The sequence below is a fragment of the Rhopilema esculentum genome, chromosome 17, assembly GCF_057945365.1.
Source record: "Rhopilema esculentum isolate cy_ngs chromosome 17, ASM5794536v1, whole genome shotgun sequence".
Taxonomy (NCBI): domain Eukaryota; kingdom Metazoa; phylum Cnidaria; class Scyphozoa; order Rhizostomeae; family Rhizostomatidae; genus Rhopilema; species Rhopilema esculentum.
Window position 1 is genome coordinate 7,336,244 of NC_142831.1, and position 23,413 is coordinate 7,359,656.

The 23,413-nt window shown below is 36.0% G+C and overlaps 4 protein-coding genes across 4 annotated transcripts; 2 read left to right on the top strand and 2 right to left on the bottom strand.

Annotated features, from left to right (window-relative positions):
• Positions 1 to 408: 408 nt before the first annotated feature.
• Positions 409 to 3,269, bottom strand: LOC148958175 (uncharacterized). Its single transcript, XM_089113562.1, has 2 exons — positions 3,111 to 3,269; positions 409 to 987 (listed from the first exon to the last, which is right to left on the bottom strand). The coding sequence occupies exon 2, from the start codon at positions 975 to 977 to the stop codon at positions 588 to 590; it is 390 nt and encodes a 129-aa protein (XP_088969688.1). The 5' UTR covers positions 978 to 987; positions 3,111 to 3,269; the 3' UTR covers positions 409 to 587.
• A 5,239-nt stretch (positions 3,270 to 8,508) lies between these two features.
• LOC135688988 (TIMELESS-interacting protein) lies at positions 8,509 to 10,799 on the top strand. The gene is made up of 2 exons (XM_065206115.2): positions 8,509 to 9,160; positions 9,800 to 10,799. The coding sequence occupies exons 1-2, from the start codon at positions 8,841 to 8,843 to the stop codon at positions 10,002 to 10,004; spliced, it is 525 nt and encodes a 174-aa protein (XP_065062187.2). The 5' UTR covers positions 8,509 to 8,840; the 3' UTR covers positions 10,005 to 10,799.
• Positions 10,800 to 10,932: 133 nt separating this feature from the next.
• On the bottom strand, positions 10,933 to 11,902 carry LOC135688902 (TIMELESS-interacting protein). Its single transcript, XM_065205997.2, has one exon. The coding sequence runs from the start codon at positions 11,900 to 11,902 to the stop codon at positions 11,264 to 11,266; it is 639 nt and encodes a 212-aa protein (XP_065062069.2). The 3' UTR covers positions 10,933 to 11,263.
• A 1,208-nt stretch (positions 11,903 to 13,110) lies between these two features.
• LOC135688817 (hsp90 co-chaperone Cdc37) lies at positions 13,111 to 21,496 on the top strand. The gene is made up of 11 exons (XM_065205879.2): positions 13,111 to 13,247; positions 13,422 to 13,555; positions 16,369 to 16,480; positions 16,835 to 16,882; positions 17,273 to 17,323; positions 17,908 to 17,973; positions 18,426 to 18,584; positions 18,808 to 18,923; positions 19,414 to 19,534; positions 20,141 to 20,209; positions 21,075 to 21,496. The coding sequence occupies exons 1-11, from the start codon at positions 13,215 to 13,217 to the stop codon at positions 21,273 to 21,275; spliced, it is 1,110 nt and encodes a 369-aa protein (XP_065061951.1). The 5' UTR covers positions 13,111 to 13,214; the 3' UTR covers positions 21,276 to 21,496.
• Positions 21,497 to 23,413: the final 1,917 nt, after the last annotated feature.

Consider the following 23,413-nt stretch of genomic DNA (forward strand, 5'->3'; position numbering starts at 1 on the left):
GCAAAACAAGTAGAAAGGTTAATCGTTCGGGTTTATCAGTTGACCAAAAAAATATGACAATGTGGAAAACGTGAAAAATGTTTTCAAAAACAATATCACAATCAGTTGTAAGGTTTTGTAATAAATGATACCAGTTTTTGCAGTAAATTCTTCGGGTCAATTCTTTTATTTATAGTAGTGAATCAGAAGAGTAGACGGCTTGTCAAACTGTATGGTATCTATGTAGCATTGTAGATATTCAATATTATGTTCATCTTTATTTGAGCTGGTCCTCTACATAGAATGTTTGAAAATGTTTTTGCTTGCAGGCACATAGTTGGGAACAACCATTCGATATTAGTTTGATCCAATGCGAGTCGAGGAAACCGCTTTTCCTTTATCTGAATAGTACGTACACGAGAAGAGGAAAGAAAGAAAGCTTTTTTCTAAGGGAAAGTAAGCTATTTTTTAGACATACAAGTAAACAATTGTATATCTACACATATATACTATTAAATATTGCATCTCTAGATTGGTATGGATTTATGGCTTTATTACATGGAGTGTGAATTTTCACAGTTTTTTCAGTTCATACATCCTTGCCATTCTCATTCACCTACAAGTTTGTTTGTATTGGAATCTTCCAACTCAGCAAGTCTCTTTTCCAATTTCTGCAGGTATTTGACAATACTGCTTTTATCTGAGAGGCCAAAGTCGTTATCTGATGATCGAACGAGGCTCTTTCCTGCCCATCGGAGGTTCCTTCGGCGAAGCTCCTCCCTAATGGCGCTTTCTACGGTCGACTGCTTCCCCTCTTCTTCTGATTTCTTGACGGCATCTTTGATAAGGTCTTCGTCGAAGTATGTTTTTAGTTTTCGGAGCAAAGACTCTTTAGCCATCCGATCGGCTCGTTTGCTGATTATGAAATGGCCTATGGACATATGTAGCACAGCCAGGACGACAAATATTGTTGCAATGATGCTGTTTAGTTGTGCCATCTTGAAGATCCTAGAAGGGAAATTTTTTCGGTGTTATAAAGACAGTTCTACGCGCACTTAGAAAAATGTATGACTTTGTGTTATTCTTCTCTTGTAAAAATTCCATTCAAAGCCTGTGTTTAGTGTCATAGCAACCAAGATAAAAAGTCATAGGCCTTGGAATTCGCAATGAAACTGGTACGACGCCGCCAGTGGTTCTCCTTTGCAAAAGACAAGTGGTACACAAATGACTGCAGGAATTGTCAATTCTCGCTTATAGTTATTTTCTAGTAAAAAATAATTTTGCAGCTTTCTGCTTGTCCTACCCTGCATCAATGGAAGATGCTTTTCCCACCTTATACTCATTCGGAGAAATGAACTCTACTAATTGTTTTGCTTGTTCCCCTAAATGTATATGAGCCTGAGAGGAAACAGAGTTATTGTAACGCGCTGTTCCAGTTCCGGAAAAATATTCAGTCGACCTGGGCATACAGTGGATGAAAGGAGCTTTCTTCATTTGCGTGGTTTATCTCCATTTTCTTTGTTACCTATCAATGCAATTGTTTTTTGGCAACGTTAACTCATTTCTATTACACTGACCTATTCAACTGCCTTATTCTATAGGTCCCCATAAAGTACCACTTCGCGCTGAGTTTTTGTGCAATAATACCGCCATTCGAAATCCTGAATACATCTTTCTTGCAGACTGAATCTAAAGAAGCTCAATTCCATCCTTTTCCTTTCCCGTTTATATTGTATTCTCCCATAAGTGTGTGAATTGGCTGTCTGCTCCAACTCCCTATTTCCTTCTTTTCGCACGCTTATACTATCGAATGCTAAGAAAGCTGAATTTTTTGGAGATTATTTTCAGTTGTTGTTAATGCTTCAAGATTCAAACAAACGTTTTGATAAGATGAATTATTTTATTCAGTTTCAAGCAGCTAAGTTAGCCGTAATTTGGAACAGGATTTTAAAAGCGCTAAAAACTTTGGTAAATCGACTCTTGACAAGCTATAAATCTTATGACAATAAATTATTTAATTTTATACATAAAAGTAAATTTTTTTAAGCCAATGGAAAAATGTTGATCAAAAACTCTATTTTTTGCATAGCTTGTAGCTTTCTAATTGAGAAAGCATAGCTTGTAGCTTCAACTTAACTTCTTACCCAACAGTTAGTTTTTATTTTGTTTAAATAATTTTCAGCCTTCAAGAAAACACAGCTCTAAGATTTTCGACGATTAGTAAAATACACTTTCATATTTTCATAATTTATATATTCTATACTTGAAAACGTAAAAAAATTCTTCATCAAACCATTTAGTAAAGCCCAATTAACAATATCTCGAACAATGTACAACGAAATGATATCGGAATAAACACTTAAGACGAAAGAGGCCGTCGTCCCGTAATAGTTCTTTTAAACCATAGAGAAAGGATGCCACGGGTCAGGTTTGATTCTATTCAACTGTTTCCCATCTATATAAAAAGGCCATCTCTGGCCATTACTTGACTTATTGCCAAGAGCATCGAAAGCCTTTCAAAGGAAGTTTGGAAAAACTCATCCTACCAAAAAGAATCTAAATCGCGATAGAAGTATACCTAGATATAGCGGAATGCCCAACTCGTACCGAAAGTGAAAATTATTACACATCACGAATATGTGCCCAGTTCTATTCACTTGCAAAAAGCTTTTTCCAAAACTCAAATTTGTTTCTCCCATCAAGCATGTCCTGGCAAACTTATTGCTAACTGCACATCTCGAAGAATAGCTCAAAATTACATTCTTCTAACCTGTCAAATCTGCGCCGTTAAATGAACTTATTCGAAACTTTCTTGTGCAGTTTCTTTGCAAAAAAATCATCCCAATACAATAAAGATGACAGTGAATGAAAGGTTATGAAACCAGTTAATGATGTCTAGGAAATGAAGGAACAAGACGAAAATTCACGCAAGGGAACTGTAGCATGATCTTTTTGCATTTGCTTGTGTATAAATATGACACTACAGCAACTTTCACCAACATAACTTCTTGAATTATTGAAATGCAGTGCAATTTGACAGTGCTTTTTCACAACGTCGAAGATTCTAGAACAAATTATTACAAATAATACAGTATAGATATGCGGTTTCGTGACCGTATTATTTTAGTTACCTTTATTCCACTGGTGACGATAATAAGAGAAGAAGATGCCTTGAAAACTGCAACCAATCGCAAGCTTTTCTAGTCTTGCAATACCACGAGACTCGTCTAGGTGCTGCCTCTTGTCTACGTGCTGCTTCTTCTGATCTGAATGCCAGCCTCTGGCTGCATTTTATTTCATTCGTGAGCCACACCTCCCCGCCCATTGACAAGCGACAGCAGCTGCTCTGAAAAGAAATGCTTCCTGACATGTAGAAAACGGGGGAATACATGTGAAGATTTGCGAATGGTTCGAAAGCAGGTCAACTGGCTGCCAATGAAGGAGTGTGCAAAAGTAAAATTCAAAGCTTTTGCAAATGTGCAATGTTGTCTGTTACTACTATTTGTAAATGTTTTCTGGGAAAGACTTCAAATCTAACAAAGACATCAGATGTTAAAAATCGTTCTCTTTATTCCATTTTCACTTCATTTCAATTATATGTTTCAAGATCTCTGTCTCTTTCTTTAAACTAAAACGCTTTCAAACAATTTTTATTCAGCCCATCTTATGTGGAATCTCAACATTGTACAACCATTTATTTACTTGCCCATATTAAAATTTGTTTAAGATAATGTTGCTGACAGCTAGCTTGGTTTTTGAAGTTAATATGCCAGTACCATTTCTTCATAAGCAAGGAACTTGCTAATAATCGATGTAAATGCTAGCGAGATTCGCTGAAGGTCCGACCTCCTTGCTTCTTGAATTGCTATTCCGATACCAACTATTCCCGACTGTCATTTAATCAAAGCCCTAGCAAAGCAAGTGATACTATTTTCATGCTCTTTGTCTACGTACCAGTCTAAATCGAATTTTTCATCTCAATGTTTTTATTTTCAAATGGAAGTTTACAGTAAGGCTGCTGCTTGATTCTGACTTCACTTAAGGCGCTTTTTAAAGAAAGTAAAAATCTGTCATAGGGCAATTTCCTGCTGCAGGATAAAAAATTGTTTATTTGTCAAAGAATAGAAGTTTCTCATAATCTGGGAAAGAGACTTACATCTTGTCTATGTAGCAAAAGCCAACAGTAATTATATTTCTTTTCTTTTGTGAAGCCAACTCCATATAATTAGCATTTATTTATTACATTTTGAATAACTTATATATTCGTGCCTGCCATAAAGAACCTCCCAATGACTAAATCCTTTCTTCTTCTCTGTTTAATTAAAAGTTACCAAGATTCTATTTATTTTATTGATATCTTTGTCATTTGAACATTCTCGCTGTATTCAACTAGATAATTTGTGAAGATTTTCTATACAACACTGCCAAAGAAGATTAAAAGCCTTTTTTAGCTTAACATTTTTTAAAGTACTCGTAAATTCGACCCGTCAGTGTAAAGTGAATGTTAGAAACATTTTAACGGCAGTGAGAAAAAATGTTTAGACAGAGGCTGTTACACAGTAGTTTATTCTGGGCACCTTTGTTTATCACCCTTCAGCTAAGCGCTTCTAGAATATAATCTCTTTACACTGCGTAGGAAGACAAGGCCAAGCTGAAACGTGACAAGCATGTTTTCTCTGATCGCAGCAGAAGACAAATATTTTCCCTAAGGTTTTCACAAATGATAATGATATTTAGCTCTATAAAATACGTCCGTTTTCGAAACACCATCACCGCGATTCGTGTGGTTTCTCAAACTAACTATGATTAGCATCTGAGTTAGTATTTGCTTTGTGACGAGCTGGCCAGGGATGTGGGTAGTAATTTCAAAGGGGGGATTGGAAAATGACGGGAACGTGACCATACCAAAGCCACCACTTAAAGCGCCACATCAGCTTCTGCACAATTCTAGGGTACAGGGGCATGGAAGCTTGCATGATATAGAGTCTATCTTTCAAAATGATTTCATCTGAAGTTCATGCATTTTAAGGAGGCTTACAAGACTTGCCAAGGTAGAAGATGTCGCGGAAGTTATAAGAGGTACATCGCACCCAACGACCCACCTTCTACCTAAAGCCATATAAGAAACATATGCTAGTTGTATTCAAATTCCAATTGCATTTCTTAAATATCATGCGGTTTTGGATTGGGTGCTGCTTTTTGGATGGGTTGCTAGTTGGATGGGATACTCGCGAGGAAACTCTGTAGGCAATCATCTGAACTTTAGGGAGGGCAAGAGTTAGCGTGCATTTTGAAAGTGAACTCCGGTTAAACTGTTGATTTTTAGAAGAAATTAAGTGAATCGCTGTTAAATTCACTTGTACCACAAGGTTTATGCTGAATAACTAAGAAGGCTTTAGGAAGGTTCTCTTTTAGGAAGGTTCTCTTTGGTAAATCCAAAGTTTTATTCATGTTAAACACTGATATGATATTGATCACTTTCAACCTCCATTGTTTGTAGGTGTCGCAAACTCCCGATTTCAAGGGATAAGAATTTGAAAGAATGAATAAGAATTGTCAGCGAGCAGCTATCCAAATCATGTCATGTAGTATAAAGGCAAAATGAAAGTAGGCACTGCTTGTCAAATTATTTTGAAATGCTTATCACTATATATTTAGGGGCATCATTTTATGTTTATGTTATATGCACTCTATAAGGAATGTTGACCTCTTGCTGAATATTATTTGGGAACTTTGACATTGCAAACACACAAGTACAGGAATCTGTTCTCTTTAGGGATCATTTTTACCTAAAGGATGGCTGTATAGCTTGCAGTATATAGCTTGCAGTATTAAAACATGCTCATGTTAATACGATAACGCTCACAAAGTTCCTAGTAAGCTTTTCTAACCAGCCAGCCAGATGCTATACTGTTGATGAATCTTCTAGTAGTATTTAGAGTTTCTATAACTACTTTGTTTGTGTCTCTGAATGCCTTCCATTTCTTTGTGAAAGGTTGCAGACTGTGCATTGCGAAACAAATTCTCCTTTCCATGGCGAGTTTGATGACATCGCAACATATTCACGCGTTTAAGTCTTTTTGCCAAACGAAAGACTTCTCAAAGCTTGCAATCAAAGTTCGTATTTCTGGCTATAATGACAGCTGTTAATTGTTGATATTTCTCCGCACCTGTCCTTCTTGCCGTGCCTTCTCGTCCATTTCTTTCAGAATTGAGAGAATGAATTACACATCTAATATCAATAGTTTTCTCTTCCCACTTTTCAAACTAATTTCCCTCAAAGCTGCACGTGAAAAACATTTCAAACCGTTATTTCGAGTTGCTAAGCCTTTTTGCATTGGAACAGTGTTGGTTTAAAAGCGATCTTATTCCATAGTTGCAACTAGATGTTGTGATTGTTTTAGTACATTCAGCTGAAACATTTTTACGACTTTCCAGATTACCTGTTAAGATTCAGGTACAATGATCAAGAAGCTGAACTCCTTTTTAGGTCTACGAGTGAAATAAATTATCAAGGATTTCTTTCTATTTTGACTTGAAATTTTGATATCATTTCATGTTCAAAGATAAACAAAGAATAGTAGGAATGTTTGCTCCATTATGCCGTTCATTTTCTAGAGTTCTTGTTAAATTTTTTGCATGATATGCACACGCCTTGTTACAAAAGCTTTTAAAAGAGCCAAAAGATTCAGCTAGACTGTGAAAATGATGGTTAGAAGGTAGATTCCATAAATAAACATAAGTGGGGCAGATTGCTATGTTAAACAACATCTGAATCATCATATATCTCCTTCTTAATGGAATCCACTAAATTCTCCTGTTCATCTACTTCGTCCTTAACTTCACCCTAATGTCAAGGCAATGAAAGCTTTTGCGTTCTAAGCCCCGTTGCAATTTTATAGAACAGTTCCCATACAAGTCGTTTTATCCTTACCTTTCAGAAACAAGAGCATTTTTGTTTTTCAGCTGGGAGCACTATCTTTTAACATTGCGATTTTCGCTTTTGATGCGCATTGATGCCAGTTACAATAAGAACTGCATTGGCACCAGGTCAGGTCTTTCCTATAGTTATCATTCATGTGGAGACTAGGCTGCTTGCAAAAGAACAAACCCTTTGTTGAAGATACTTCCATCAAACGGGCATTTTACTTTCGAATACAGCTCTAGTCGATGGGCTCCTGCATCGAAATTCATAATGCTCAAATTGGTTTAAAAGAAGATCTAGGTGCCAAAAGTCAAACTGGTTTTGAAACTCGGTTCATGCGTATTTTCATTTAGATGGAACACAGTTCCTGACCTGGCAGCAATAACTGCAACCCTAAAAACAGTCGATAAAAGAAGGTCGTCGCTAGTTATACTTGCGCTTTCATGCAAGCTCGTGAAGGCAAAAACACTTCATGTTGGCATGGTCTACTTTGGCTGCCTATTATTCGTGTTTCCCAAAAACGTTACTTTTTGTGTCAAATGAACGAACAATTTTCTATGACCCCTGCTATAATTCTTTTGTTTCGAAGTACTGTTTCGCAATGAAATTAATTCAATTAAGGGCAAGAGTTTAGTCTTTATAAAATTTGGCGTTGATCTTATTTTAAGCTTTCTTTTCCCAAACGGAGATGTAATAAGTGAGAGCCAGATGCTTCATTATTTTTGGTCCGCAGGTCACAAACTTTTATTGAATATCTTCTTGCTATGAGTTTGATAAAAGGGTGAACGTTTGGAAAGAGTTTGAAATTTTAAAGGATACTGCTTGCCTTTTTTGGATTTGGGAGCTGCTCAAATTTCGGAAGGAAATTGAACGGCGTTTTTCTTTTCAAAAGCAAATATTTTTCAATTTATTTCGTTCTTTCTTTCCTCTTTTACTTTCTTTCCTATTTTCTTTTGTTTTTCACATATGTTAAAATGCACGTTTACGTAAATGTGGCCCCCGAAATCTGGCTTACCTTGAAAAAGGTTGTGTAACATTTCAACATTAAGTGAATAATCCCTTAAGTCGAAGAAGGGCTTCCTCAAAAAACTTCATGTTTCTAGAGTTTGACATGAAGGAAATTGCATTACATGACCCACCATTTATAACTATAAAAAAGCAAAAAAGAGACCCAGTCTTGACCTGTCTTGCTGGGATTGCAGCTATTTAAATATATTACGAAGGCACTTCGCTGATGTTTTCCGTCAACTGAAAAGATAAACTAACTGGTCCTTCCTAAACCTACTTCTAACAAACTACATGCAGTAGGAATAATATAGTTTTGCCTTCCGGGTAACATACAGATGCCAAAATCAACTTTAGATATAATTTCATACAACTGCTGGAAAAAATATGTTCCGCCATACTATAAATTTTTTCACATTCCCCCTATCGGCCTCTCCTGCTCCAGTTTTATTTCTCCCCGCCCCCCCCCTAATTTCTGTTGATAGTGAAGAAATTCGTCTTAAGATCTGATGGTCGCCCGCAGTAAGAAAAAGGGAGCGTAAAATCATTGAAAGAACCAAAAACAAATAAAGAAGATAGCACGAGTGTTGTTGTAGCTAGATAGGAAAGTGATTGCAAGCGCCCTGGTGTCCCTTTTCTCTGATTCCCCGATGACTGACGGACGAAGATTACTTTGAGAATGCTCGCATGATTGTCCCAATGCATTACATCAGATAAAAGCATGGACACGTAACTACTCTTACAAAATATCGCAGGAGAGTTTCATTTACACGCAAAAAGCGCCGCACAAGCAAATCTTACGTCCTGTGAGATTGCCCTTTGATATCTTAATAACAAACTGGTGATAGATATAAGGTTAGCAATTCAAAGTCCCATTCTCTAGATACAGCATTAGGATCTGTTGTGCAGTGCTAATTCAGTAATTTCAGCAATGGAGTCTGAAGATGGTGACGGTTTGATTGCCGCCGAAGATATCCTTGGAACAGAGGATTCGCCAGGGTTGGCTCTTGATGGAAATGAAGAAGTTGGCGAAAAAGAAACAGCTAGTGGTTCTATCACTGGCTCTAAAAGCGACAAACTCCGCAAAAGGGCTGCTCACCAACTAAACGAAAAGATTGTCTGCTCTAAAAAAGGTTTATCAGAATTAGCAAAAATTTTTGAAGGCGTCGAGTTTAAGAGTGGCAAAGAAGAGCAAAACTTGAAGAAACTTTTGGAATATTTTGAGTACTGGGCGCATCAGCTGTACCCAAGGTATAACTTAATTAAAGTGGTTCTACAAATGACCTTTAGTTTACTGAAATTCTGGCATAATCGCACGCGCTGTGGTATGGACAGAAAACGGTATACGATACAGGATGCGCAGAAGATATTTTGACATACACAAGCGGTGCGCTTACCGAACGAACCGCTTTCCGTTTTTTAAAGATTAATTGAAGGCAACTTTTTTGCCCGGAATTCATACCGTTTGTCTTATTCGATGCATTACGTCATAACAAGCCATTCTTCGTACTGTGTCAGAGTCTGAATACTTGCAATAGTATTTCAAAAAATGGAAGCAAAGAGAGTTGTAGACCCGGGGTTGGGGGGGGGGGGGGGGGGGGGGGTACTTGGATACCAAAAAGATTGTTTTGGTGAACCGGCTTTAGAAAAAAATCTAAAAATGACGCCCGGCTTTAGAATTTCGGAATAAAGAACAAAGGAAAACAAAAGCTTTGGTGCCAGTTGCCATGGGTGTTAGGTTGTCCAATGTTTGTTATGTGTGATGCTAATGGCCAGCATAACATAACCAGAAAAATAAATTCAATTTTTTATCATAAAAAATTTATCATTAGGAACTGATTTGCTGATCCTCCAAGACAAAAAGTTAAAGATTGCAGGATTTATTTGTAGGTACTCTTTTGAAGATGTGGTGGAGAAAGTTGAAGCTCTTGGATCAAAAAAGGTAGTAAAACAACATGCACATTCTGTGAAAACCGGGGAAGCTGCAAAACTGGAATACGAAGAGGGTTTAGATGTGGTGTCAACAGATGCAACAGCCAACATAGAAACAGACGTTTTATGTAAGGGTGGTGATTTAGAGCATAAATATTTTTAATGCAACGAGATAAATATCAAGAATTACATAAAACAAAATATCATTATTTGAAAATTAGCTCAGCTGGCTAGTTTTATGGCAGTGAAGTTCCAATGAACAAGTATGCTTAAAGTCCTGATGTAAAGATTAATAATATAAGATTGGCTTACATAAAAATGACTTAAAAGTGATCATGTTAGGTTGGTGATGAATCTTGTGTTTGATTACCAACTTTATCTACCATCGCAATACAACTAACTAAGGAATGATTGCACTGCAGTTGTCAAATGCAAGTTACAATGGTAAGTATATACTTAGAAAACCATAAAGTGGTTCAAATTGCTAAATGTTTTGTGTGATGGGAAAAACTCATGAGCAGATAAAAAGATATAAAAACATTAAATACACATCAAAAATTAGAGACAAAATATGGATCATCTTTTTAATGTTATCAAGTCATATGTCCTTGCTTGACCCAACTGATACCATATTGAATATTGAATTTTTGAGCAGTCTGACTAAACTTTAATTAACCAGTGTCTAAGAGAATTCAATTTGCAATGCTCTACATAACAATCTTGAAGAGTAATGAAGTCAGATTTCCATTCAATATAATATTATAAAGCCCTGAAATATTCCAACATTGATATTCAACACACTCTTGCTTTTAATGGACATGACCTGAGCAAAGGCTCAGATGAAAATCTTGTTTCATATGGCATATTATTGAAGTGTTGGACCTTATTCTTCAAAACTAACAAAAGATAGCACTGTTCTATGCACCAAAGCCATTCTAAAGAACATTTTAACTGTTTCCTCCTTATCAAGTATAATGCCTTAAGCATGCCATTCATTTTTGCTGAATTATGAAATAACATGCTAGTAACAAATAGCATAACATCACGCTAGTAACAAGAGAGAAACTGGCTTAAACAAAAGTAATGCACGGTTTTTGTGAATGGTTATAATTTACGTACAAGCAGATCTGATTTTGCCTGAGCAGCTCTGGCACCAAGCAACATAAAACAATTATGGGTACTCTCTGCCAAATTTGCAGTTACTGATTAACATTAAGGGACACCTAGGGCTCCAGCTCCAATCAAAGTTCGATTATTGATGCCCTTCTGATTTACATTGAATTGAATGTAAACAAGGGGTGGTAAACAACTTTTCTCTGTCAAACCTACAGTTGGTGTTTTTAATTGTTATCCATTGCCCAGAATGTCCCTATATACATACTTCAATTATGTAAAATCAAAAGTTGTTCAAAACACTAAAGGCTATGGTAAATTAAGATCTGGAAAATCATTTTCTAGTAAATTATTAATTTCATCGTTAACTCCTGAGATATTTTCAGGTATACCAATCGCTGATACCATCTGTGAACCACCAACAGTCTCAGGAAGATCACCTTGTCCCTGGACAACAGTCTCGCTAGTATCCTCAATAACACCTTCGTTATTAAACAAAATTGTCCCCTTTTTAACACCATAAGCATGCCTTTTTATTGCCTTTTTCGTTCCAAGACTCTCGATCTTGTCTACCACATCTGAAAATTGTTGCCTTGGCATTAAAACATGCGCCCAGTGTTCCAGTTTCCCTAACAACAAACTCAAGTCTTCTTTCTCCTGTCCTTTACCTTTAAACTTAACATTTTTCATAACGATCGGTAGTTGAACAATTCCATTCCTTCCCATGAGCCTTTCTTCATTTAACATCACGCGGTTAACTTTCTTTCTTTCCTTTTTCCCTTGCTCTTTTTCTGTATCTTCCTCTTGTCCAGCTGGAAGCTCTTGGGGTCTTTCATCAGGTCTAGGCCCATTACTTGCTCGTAGTGGCGATAAGGGTGCAATTGGCTGAGTAAGTGCTTCAGCAAGTCCATCTTCAGCTATGAAATCTTGATCGTCTATATCAGCCATATCTCGTGTTTTAAAACCTTGTATTATAAATCATAAATTTGTAAAAACATAGATTGTGCTCACCAAGCTTATTTTACCGCCAAAGTTCACTTTCCACATGCGCACTGCGCACCAATACGCGGGAAAAAGACAAACATAAGACGCTATGACTAGTCTCTTGTTACGTCACTTGACCAGGGCGGAGTAAGAATATTCCTATCTCTATGGAATAACGCTACTGGGTGTTCAAGTTCTTTATTTTTCGGATAAAGTTCTTTAACGTTTATCTGACTCGTTGCTCATGTTTGCCAACGATACAAATCGTTTCTGCTTTATGCATTTTCATAGTTTGAGTATAGGGAAAAGGGCTCTTGCCATTGCAGTTTGATACCTTTCATAGGTGTAGGAGCAGGAGGTATAGGGGATAGGGCCGCAGCCCCTCCAATTTGCCCTAATCAGAAACAAATTATCAAATTTCAGGCCCCATTCGAGCAATTGTGCCTCAATGAATTAAAAATGTCCAGGAAACACCCATGCTAAGCCTCCTAAACGTTAGGCATCCCCTACGCCCATGGAACCATCAAGGCATGGTAAATCCTCACTTGGATCAATGTGGTTCTGGTACCCAGAGTAGGCATATCCGTAGAACCTCAATGTTTGGAATGTGTCCTGCACACCACACACCTGTCTATAAAAGGCATGTAATGCCCAAGTAATTGGGATAAGAGTAAGACCTGATGAGTTGATTGGTTTGCTGCGGCCTGAAGCTCATCTGAAGTCAGTTTTTTCGTTATTAGTTATTTCAGCTTTTAGTTCTTTCTGATATGATAACTAAAAAGGCTAAATTGGCCTTATATCTATATTTGTGCTCGCAGCATTTGTCGAGAGAAAAGATAAACTCAATGGCTTTTTACGCGTCCAACTGACTATAAATTTGGATCGTTTCTACGTTTTGACAAAATCTTACTTATAAACTTCAACGCCCCAAAGCATCGTTTTATGACTGACAATGGTAAATTTCATGGCCCACTTTTAACTTGTAATTATGATCTTAAAGTTAGTTTTTCCCCGTCTTTTTAATCAATTGGAATTCCTAGTCTCAGTTTGTTCAGCCAGTCTCCTTCGCTATCTTTTTTATCTCCTATCCCAACCCCCCTCCCCCCAACCATTGCTCGCAACTGAAAAGCCTCCTTTGCACGATCCCAAAAGTTGTTCCAAATGGAGTCATTTCGTTGCTGTTGCTGTTCCAATTTCTGGCATTTTCGCTGTCCAACATCAAGATTTTGAAAGTGGAAGTTGGGATTCTTACAGTTTTTTGGCTGATCGCTTGAAGATGGTTGATTACAGTGTTTGGGACCACATTGAGGTATTGAGTGTCGTCATTGCCACCTCATTGCGGTTTTTTCAAATAAATATTCAGTATGATTGCCAATTGCCTATCCTTATTTTTCTAGGTACAAATAATATAGATTTAAATAATTGATTTTCAATTTATTATAAGACAATCTTCGAGCTGCTACTGACTACTGTTGTTTGTCAGGTCAGTGATGATGAAGACGAAACTCATCCAAACATCGACACTCCAAGCTTATTCAGGTGGAGGCATCAAGCAAGAGTTGAGAAAATGCAAGAAATGGAAAAGAAAAAGGAGGATGTAACTCAAAGTAAAACAAAGTAAATCAATTTTATATGTTGACTTTTGTAATTTTTTTGTAACTATGACAGTTACATGCCTCAAAAATCAATTGTTACCTGTCATGACATTTTTCAACCTCCCAGGCAGGAAGCTTCTCGGACAAGTTCATTTTAGAAACGAACAGGTTCTCCCATAAACAATTTAATTTTAAAAAAATGAAACTGTGCACTTGGAATCCCATCACTTTGCGCTCTCACTTCTTACATCAAATCTACGCATGGCAAAAGTTCAAAAGTGCACAAATGGGAAATTTGTGTGTGCTGGGAATATATCGTGGGCATGCAGCAAAGCTTCCAGTCTGGGAGACCTCTAAAATGACTATGTTCAACACTCATGCTTTATTTGAAGTTTATTAAATTGTCATTTCTTACTTCAAAATCCAGGGGCTCTTTAAAAGTACTGCCTGTTTATTGTCCACCAAGGAGTTGTTCAGTGGGAGATAGGCACAGTTCAATTTTTGGTACACATAACAAAAATTTCTATGCTGTTTTGTAAACCAGTGGTAAAAGATAAAATCCATGGGAAAGGTTGATGTCTTGACTTTTTTGGCTGCCAGTATACCACAATCTGCTTCTAACAAACTATCCTACAGGCCATGCTGGGAATGGCGTGCGATCGCACGCCCACGCCTTGGCACACGCCTTCCGTTGCTCAGAAGTGCAGTTTATCGCACGCCTTAAATAATCTGCAAATAACACTTTATTCTAAAGTGACCAATATGGCCCAATGTAATTTTTTTATCATAATTCAACTATGAACGAACGGTGATAATCACGCAATCGTTTCTATTTGATTTCTACTTGACGAAAAATTTGGCGAATATTCTAATTTGCTTAAAGTTATGGTAAACGTTTTTTGAATGAAAACATCCACTTCTCGATTTCTTCAGATTCTAGTAGCCGGACTTTCAAGGCACACGATGATACCATGTTTAAAACTAACAGAAGTTCTGAAAGTGGCGAAAAACCCCTGTAAACGAAGGTTTCCATAATTTCTTTATCAAAGTTTTGAGTTGAGGTCTGAAAATCGCTCGACCTTTTAGGCCGATAATCCTTGCTTTGCAGTTGTGGTCGCTTGTCTCATTTGCAATAACTGCAGTGGCATTTCGATATAACAAACCCCGGATATAACGAACTTCCCGGTATAACGAACTAAATGCCTGGTCCCTTGGATTCTGCCTAACAAACTCCTTACAAATTCTCTCGGTATAACAAACCCCGGATATAACGAACTCTCGTTATCACGAACCATTTTTAGGTCCCTTCATCATAATTACCCTTGATATAACGAACTTTCATAAATTCTTCATCTGTTATTTTTGTTTATTTATTTTCGGTATTCATTTATCACTTTCTCTTGGGGAAAAATCATTTTTATAATCGACAAAACATGCCGATGATACATTTCAAGCCCGGGCTGATACACTCAGAGCAGGAGATGAAAGTTCGATTGCGTCAGAAATTACTGCGAATGAGTACATTGACACTAACAAATAACTTCTTATATATGAATAATTGGCAATAAGCGACGACAAAACTTTATTGAGAGACCCAGATGGAGAAGCAGAAAAAGACAAGTAAGAATGTGAAGTAATTGAAGACATCATTCAGGCCCAACTAGGAGCGAAGTGATACCAGCTTTGCCAATCTCTTGGTCCCAAGTTATAAAAGGAACATTAAGATTTTCATTTTCAATGACCAGCCAGTTGTATTATTTGAATTCAGATTGGCTTTTTTGAGTTAAATGGTACATGTATGGCTGTACATGTGCACAGAGGTTGGAGATAGCCTAAACAAGCCCACCACAGATTTTTTAGGTGTGAACTGCGAAAGGACCCCTAAAAAACATCTCTCGGTTTAACAAACTCCCGATATACGAACTATTTTCTGGTTCCCTTCAGAGTTCGTTATATCGGGATTCCACTGTAGTTACAACCCCATGGCACATGTAAGGCTTTGTTTATTTAAACAGGCTTATTGATCTTTAAGCTTTAAATGATTTGACCCAGATTACACTGTGGTTTACGAGTGTATCTTGCAAGTGCGATCAGTAAAATCCCGTTTTCTCAGGACTCACAATTCCTCTATATACAGTTTACTTTATGTGCATTTTTCTAATCTGTATGCAAATACAAAACTCTTTAGAAACCTTTACTAATAAAATGTGGCCAAAAATGTTCCAAAATTAAGAGACTTTGAATTGTGAGGATTTAGCTACTGTAGCTTTCTTACAAAATATAAACGTGCAATTAACCATTTAATTCGTTCTAACACTAGTCAACAGATAAGTTTTCTTTATGGTGAAAACACAGTTAGAATTCTTAAATTTTGAGAACGAGATTGTCAGGAGAAGCAGACCAGAAGGGTTTATAAACTGCAGGATTACATAATAATTAACCTACCTTATTGTTAATGTTTTTCTCTTTAATATGTTGGGTTTAATAAAGCTTGTTTGATAAAATGTATTGATTGGACTAGCCTTGCTTATGTTTTCTTATGATAAAGTTATGTAGTCTAGTCCATATACAGCTGACTGTATTATTAAGTACTTTGGTGCAATAGCACACCATTGCACGCCTTGGCACCACAAGGAGTGTGATTCATTGCACCCCTGCCATTTTATTCCCAGCATGGCCTGATCCTACGAGCTTCAATGTTGTTATTATTATTGCTCCCTGATTGGCTATGCAGATCCTTAGGCATTCTCAAAAGTTTTGTTTAATTTGACTCATGTTGCATATTACGTACATACAAATGTTGTAAAGATTTTTCTGAAATTGTTTTTTTTTCAGACTTGAAAGACAGATTGATGAGCTTAAAGAGCGGATGAAAAAGTTGGAAGTTGAAGGGAAGAAAGATCAGTTGAAACTTCTTCAAGCAGAAATTGATGAATTAAAAAGACAGGTCTGTCTACATGTTTAAAATTATGACTTATAGAGATATTAAAACTATAGATTTGTGAACAAAGATAACAAAGTATCTCATTCTTGATTTTTTCATCTTTTCATTCTGAAAATAGACACAAATTCTATATGTACTATAAAAACATGCATTCAACATTGAGGGGAAAAGTTATTCTTGAACGAAAAGTGAAAACATAGACTTTAGTTGAAATGTCTCAACTATTTTTGCTCGGCATTTTAGTAGTAGTAATTGTAAGTATAAAGTAGTAATTGTACAAAGTAAAGCCTATTGTCTTCTAACATCTTCATTTTAACATTTGCAGCTCCATTGAAAGTTAAGTGTTTTGTCTTACAGGAAGAACATTTTAGGAAAAAGGAAAAGGAACTCATTGATGAAGAAAAAGTAAGGCTGCCCTGTATTTCACCACTTGATTGAGTTAATCATGCTGCTGTATTTTAAAAGATTTGTATATATAGATTTTAAAAATGAACTGAACTGAATCATATTCGTGATAACAGAATTTGTCATGGAAAACTGAGCAAAGGGAAGACTCGAATCAATTTTTCATGCTTCATATCCAATGGGTGTCAGGAGAGTGAGCAGTTTTGTCAGTGGATGCTGTTTTTTACTAGGCTTTAAAAAACTTTTTAGGGCAGTCATTCCTGTTTGTATTTCTAAACAGCCATTATTTAGTTAATGCAATCATGTGAAGAAATTTTGAAGTTGTGGGTTTAATTAGATGTGGCTTGATTAAAAAGTGACCTAATTATTTTGTGTAATCCTTTGCTGCAGGCACAGCCATGGAATATTGATACATTGAGTAAACCAGGTTTTCAAAAGACGGTATGTTTTTACCTTATCTATGCCTTCAAATGATGATTGCTTTTAAAGATTCATCATTGGAAATTAGTAGTGTACTGTTACCTGTCTTTCAAGCATGATGTTTTCATTAATATGTTTCTGCAGTCAAGATTTTCCTGTATTGTAACATCAGGCAAACCTATTTGATCAATAGCTAATGCCTCATTCTTTGGACTATTTATCCTTAATGTACTTTCCAATTAAACTATTTTAAAAAAAAATTCTGTAGGATAGCCAGGGGCAGATGGGCTCCTTGTTGTCTGAAATTTGAAAAGCTCGCTATTATTTAGAAGTAATTTTTAGGATGTTTGACGTCTATCCCCAAATTAAAGCATTTTTTTAGGGAAATTCTTGCTTTTTGCTTTGCCTAAAATACTGGCCCTACTGCACTCCTGAACCCATCTTTAAACTAAAAGTATCTTTATTTGATTTTTCTGGTTTGTCTTTTATTGTCAGCAGTGTTGAACATAGAACTTTTAACAGAGCAAAACATATTTTGTTTCAATTGCAGAAAAGATTGAATCAGAAATAACAAGAAAATAACAAGGCTGGGTGTTATTTTTCAGGTAATCAACAAAGTTGAACCAAAGCAGAAGAAGAATGTTTCTGATGAAGAGCAAATGGAAAATTGGGTAAGGACTAACCTTGGTTTGAGGATTTATTTTATCTGAAACTGCACCAGCATTAGTCTTACTGATGAATTTTTTCATGCATTTTATTTGTGTTTTTAATATTAAACTGAAACTATGCTAGATTACATGTGATTGTGGGTATACCAGATTGACAGTAATACATTCTAGAGGGCAGTTTTTTGAGACAGTGTAGAGCTGGATTTATGTTGAGATAAAATAGAGAAGACATTAAAAACAGATAAAATTGACTTTAAGAGTTGTCACTGGGAATAATTCCAGTAGCCAAAGAAGATATTGACATTGATAATCTATTTTTAAACTAAGAGTGTCATTTGGGCTTATTGCAACCGGAGTTGCATAAAAAGGTTCACCACAGCATTGACGTTGTAATTATTTGCACTTTTTACAGATTTCCAGCCATGATTCATTGTTTTGATTCACTTTTGTTACAGAACAAATTTTTAAAAAAACACAAGGAAGATATTAAAAAGTATGGAATGCTGCATGAATACCATGACAGTGAACAATTCTTACTGAAAAACAGCCACCTTGCTTGTGAAGAAACTGCTAATTACCTGGTTGTTTGGTGTGTGGACCTCGAAGTCGAGGAAGTAAGTTTAAAGAATTAGAATAACATTATTAAAGTTTTCACTCTTGCTTCAACAGTTAAATTACAATTTTGATGACTCATGTCTTCGAAGTTTAATTCTTGAAAATGTTTCTAACAAAATGTTATTGTAACATTCTTAGTACACATTGTTTGTGAAAAATATTGATATGTAACTTGTTGGCTAAGAAATTTTTAAGAATTTTCATTCTATCTAACTTTGTTAGAAACATGCATTAATGGAGAGAGTTGCTCACCAAACTATCTGTATGCAATTTCTGCTTGAGCTAGCAAGAACAATGGAATGTGATCCAAGAAGTACCATCCGGCCATTTTTTAACAAGTTTGTTGACTTTCTCTTTTTTAATAAGGGTTGCATATATATAAGGAATGATAATTAAGGAACAATAGCTGTTAAACTGTCCTAAACTTATTGGTATCTTTTTATGATACTAATAATAATCATCTTTAAGTGATTTGGAATTTTCTGATCTTTTAATGAAATATTGTATAGATGGCAAAGATCATGTTTCATCTTTTTCAAATTCCTTACATGCAGTAGTACTCAGGTCAAAATGTTAAATGTACTTTTTCTAGATGCATGGGCTACATTCAGTATATTTTTCAATTTTTGGTGTTTTTAAAAATGTTAATGGCCTTTACAGTTTTACAGGTCTTTGCGCTTGTTAACTGTAGAGGACCATGTTTTATAAGATATCATGTCCCTCAAAGACTTACGTTTTCTATCTCTTTTCTTTTTTTGCTTTTGCATTGCCGTTTTATCTTACCTTGGGAAAATGTTGTTGTGAATTGAGCTCTGTTTATTTGCTTAGAATGAGAAAGTCCGATGATTCGTACATGGATGGTTTCCAAGATGAACTGAAAAGTTTCATCAAAAGGGTCAAAGAAAGGGCACAGGCAAGGATAGAAAAGGCGCTGGAAGAATATGAGGCTGTGAGTTTGCCAATCGCTTTTTCGCTTGCTGTGTGAAACATGTGCTTTTTGAAAATTGCGCTCTCGATATCTTTTATCGTGATACTTTTTTCGGGAAACTGCATCTACATCCGGTGAAAAGTTATTATAGCAACTTTGCCAAAGGATTTCATTACTTCACAGCGTTCTGGGTTTCATATTGCACTTTAAATTTATATTAAAGTTAGTTTGACATGCTTATTAAAAACAAGTGAATGAAAAATGGGTCACCATTCAGTTAAAATTTTAGTGTTTTTAAGTTTTTATAACGGGGTTCTGATGGTTTGCTTTAATTCTTTGTTAAAAGGAATGTTTAGCATAGTTAAACCTTTTTCTACACGTGAGTTTTTGATTTTTCTAACTTCCCCGTGTTAATAAAAACACTTTCTAAAAGGTCTCTAAAAGGCTGATCTTCTGAGCTTGAGACGTTGCAGCTCTTTTTCCTTGGCTTTTATTATGAGAATCCTGGCCTTTTCATACTGGTCCATTAATTCAGCACAAAAATGAACATTTCATGAACTATGATTTAATTAAGGGCCCAGCGATGTTTGACAAAAGTTTTTTATGTACTCTAATTATATCAAACAGGAGGAAAAACAAAAAAGACTTGGCCCTGGAGGACTTGATCCTGTCGAAGTCTTTGAAACATTACCCAAGGTAATTGTCTTCATGAATTTTAACACATCATTCCAACGTAATTTGCCTTGTACGCACATATTATTCGCAATTTTTCTGATAGTATTTTTACCAAAGTTTACATTTTACTAGTTATCTTCGAAGTATTTCGATAAGTTTTGTCTGTTCCAAACGCACACCGAGAGCTAGCTGCTTGAAACGAGTCTTTAACAAACAACAGCTATACACATACCGTAAATTATGTTTTAAAACCCCGGGGGCTTATTTTTTCAGTACTTTAAAGGGGGGGGGCTTATAAGAGAGGGGGAGCTTAATAAATATTTTGTCATAAAGAGCCATTTTCAGTACTAAACTATTTTTTTGTTACTTGCGAAATAAAAAACATCAAATCAGCCTTCTATATCAATAATATTGTCATCGTCATCGTCATTAATTATCAATTCTAATATATCTTCTTGGACCATGTCGTCTTCTGAAATCGAGCATTCGAAAAGGTCGACTTCATCCCTCGGAAAGCCATCGGCCTGTAATTTTGGTAAAAGGCTCTCACATGGCTCCTGCTTAATGCACATTAAATCTTTGTCTTAGGATCCGTCGAGACAGGAAGAAATATGGGGGCCCGTTTAGTTAAAAAGTACATTGAAAGTAAATAAAATGAAAGTTAAATACATTGATGCATCTTGAATTAAATTCGGTGTAATTCAATTGCTATTAAATGATACAAAATTAATAATGGAAGTTTTTCAATAAATTGTCGTAGGTGCTAAGAATTAATTATTTGATACTGATACAATTAATAATCGTGTAAGCTAAGAATGAACATTGAAAGTTTTAGCGTTGAACATTGAAATAGATTTTATTCCATTGGAATTTTATGCTTTTTCAGAAACTGCAAGATTGTTTTGAATCAAAGAATGTTCAGATGTTGCAAGATGTGTTGACCTCAATGCCGGAAGATGAAGCGAAATACCATCTGAAGCGATGCATTGATTCTGGTCTGTGGGTACCTGATGCTAAAAAAGCTGAACAAGATGCAATGAAAGCCGAGCAGGATGCCAAGCAAGGAGAGGCAGCTGGAGAAAGCTGAAACTTTGAGCGTTTTATTTCACTTGTACTGCAAACTGCACAAGGCGGACCACTTACACCAGATCAAGGCTTCATTTTTGATTAACATTGCAGATTCTGTTCTGATGGAGAGTTGCTTCCTGTTCATAAAATCTGTGAAAATGCTTTGTACGTTGTATTGCAACCCCGAATTTCTCCTAATCGACTGCTCACAAGTAATTGTACATTTGAATGTGACAAAAATGTGTCTTTACTTCTCTTTGTCTCTTTGATGTGGTCGATGTAGAATTTGCGTGATAGAAATAGTGTCTTTCATGTTGACCTCACTGATTTTATTATTTGCTTTCGAAATAATGAATTTCTAAAAGGATGAAAGAAAGCTGGCCCTGCCAGACTCCGAATGATGCGGCCTAATTATGCTAAACCCAATAACGCCAAGGAAGATAATGCCTGTGTTGATATCCAATGGATTTTGCAGACGTAATAATTGCTTGCGTCAACAAATTGATGAATAACAGTCAAACGTGACACTAGAATCGTTGCTCTGCTCCTAAAGTCAAAGACATTAAAATCGAAAAGAATGAAGAGACTGGGCATTTTGTTGTGCTTGAAGTTAACCTGTTTCAAAGTGTACGTGCTTGAGCTTAACCTGTTGTGAATCCCCGAAACTTACAATTAAAAGCTAAATATAATATACTCCTAAAACAAAAATCTTTACACTCCATTTAACAAAGAGATCATAAGAGCCAACTGAGATTTGCGATACTTGAGATTACTGAGATTAGGGCCAACTAAGATCATTGATAGCTTTTACCAATTTGTGATTGATGTGCTTCGTATTACAAGTTCATGTTAATTCACAAATTATGTTGTCATCATGGATTTGTTTCATGTAAGCCATGTGCTTTTCAGTTCGTATATAAAGCGTTTACTGTATTGTATCATGAATAATCCTCGTGCGATACCAAAACTGAAACTTGATCTTTGATACTGTACAATGTTCCTGAGACGCGTAAATCGTTATTTTTTTTTTTTTTTTTTTTTTGCAATTCAAGTATCTAGGCCGAGATGGCCCTTAACTGCTTACAGTACTACAGCGAATTACAATTTTACAATTACATTTTTAACTACGCATTAATAACAAAACAACTACGGCGAATACAAAGCTAAATTTTCAGCAAAAGCTACTAAGCTACAAAATTATTAGCTGTTAATCTAAAATGCTTGTGGGGTCGCTTAAAAATTTTGATCTTTTTTCAAAGGACTTTTTGCAGAAATTTCCTAAAACCTTTGTTGTAATATAATCTTCTTGGCTCATTAACCAAATGTACATATTGAATTCGTTCAACGCGGAAGTATTTGGAAATGTTTTGTGGATTTTTTGTAAAAAAATTTGCCGTTCCTCGTTAAAAAGGGGGCAAGTTAAGAGGAAATGTACTTCATCCTCAACTTTGAAAATATCTAAAGTCTTACAGTACGGACAAAACCTTTCATCTCTTGGAGTTTTGTTTTTACTAAATCGCCCTGTTTCAATTTGAAGATTGTGAGCGCTGATTCTTAGTTTTGCTAATATGCATCTAACAGTGAAATCTTGTATGTAATCAAGATAAGACTCAAATTTGTAAATTGTTTTAAATGAGGCGTATAAATTTAGTTTTTTGTTCTCAGTTATGTGTTCATTCAATCTTCCCCGTACTTCTGACTCGAAATAACTTATAACCTTAGTTTTTATAACTGAACGATTATCCGATTCCTGTATTCCATAGCGTACCCTAAGGTCGCAGGCATGAGATACCCAGTTAGAGTGGCCATAGTCTGCATCCTTTATAAGCATTGCAAAAGCTTTGCTAGCGTAACGTTTTGAATCTAGAGTTGATAATCGAGCGAAGAAACTTAGAATACGTATATGTCTATGGGTTTGAAGACTTATTCTTCCCAGTTCAGCGTAAACGGCATCGGTAGTGGTACTAGGTCGAGCCCCCAAAGCATATTTACAGGCTTTTAGATGAAGAGTTTCTAGCTTAGACCATTCTTCAAAACCCCATATTTCTGATGCATAATTTAGAATAGGAACAATCGTATGATCGAATAGATAGAGAAAAAGACGTGGCTGAAAACCGCCCCATTCTTTGCTTTTAGCTATAAGGGAAAAATAGGCCT

Excerpts from the sequence above, each read along its gene's own strand:
- LOC135688988 (XM_065206115.2), top strand. The coding sequence starts at position 8,841 with ATGGAGTCTGAAGATGGTGACGGTTTGATTGCCGCCGAAGATATCCTT. Across the intron at positions 9,161-9,799 it reads GCGCATCAGCTGTACCCAAG|GTACTCTTTTGAAGATGTGG; the intron begins GTATAACTTAAT and ends ATTTATTTGTAG.
- LOC148958175 (XM_089113562.1), bottom strand. The coding sequence starts at position 977 with ATGGCACAACTAAACAGCATCATTGCAACAATATTTGTCGTCCTGGCT.
- LOC135688817 (XM_065205879.2), top strand. The coding sequence starts at position 13,215 with ATGGTTGATTACAGTGTTTGGGACCACATTGAG. Across the intron at positions 13,556-16,368 it reads GTAACTCAAAGTAAAACAAA|ACTTGAAAGACAGATTGATG; the intron begins GTAAATCAATTT and ends TTTTTTTTTCAG. Across the intron at positions 17,324-17,907 it reads AACCAGGTTTTCAAAAGACG|GTAATCAACAAAGTTGAACC; the intron begins GTATGTTTTTAC and ends GTTATTTTTCAG.
- LOC135688902 (XM_065205997.2), bottom strand. The coding sequence starts at position 11,902 with ATGGCTGATATAGACGATCAAGATTTCATAGCTGAAGATGGACTTGCT.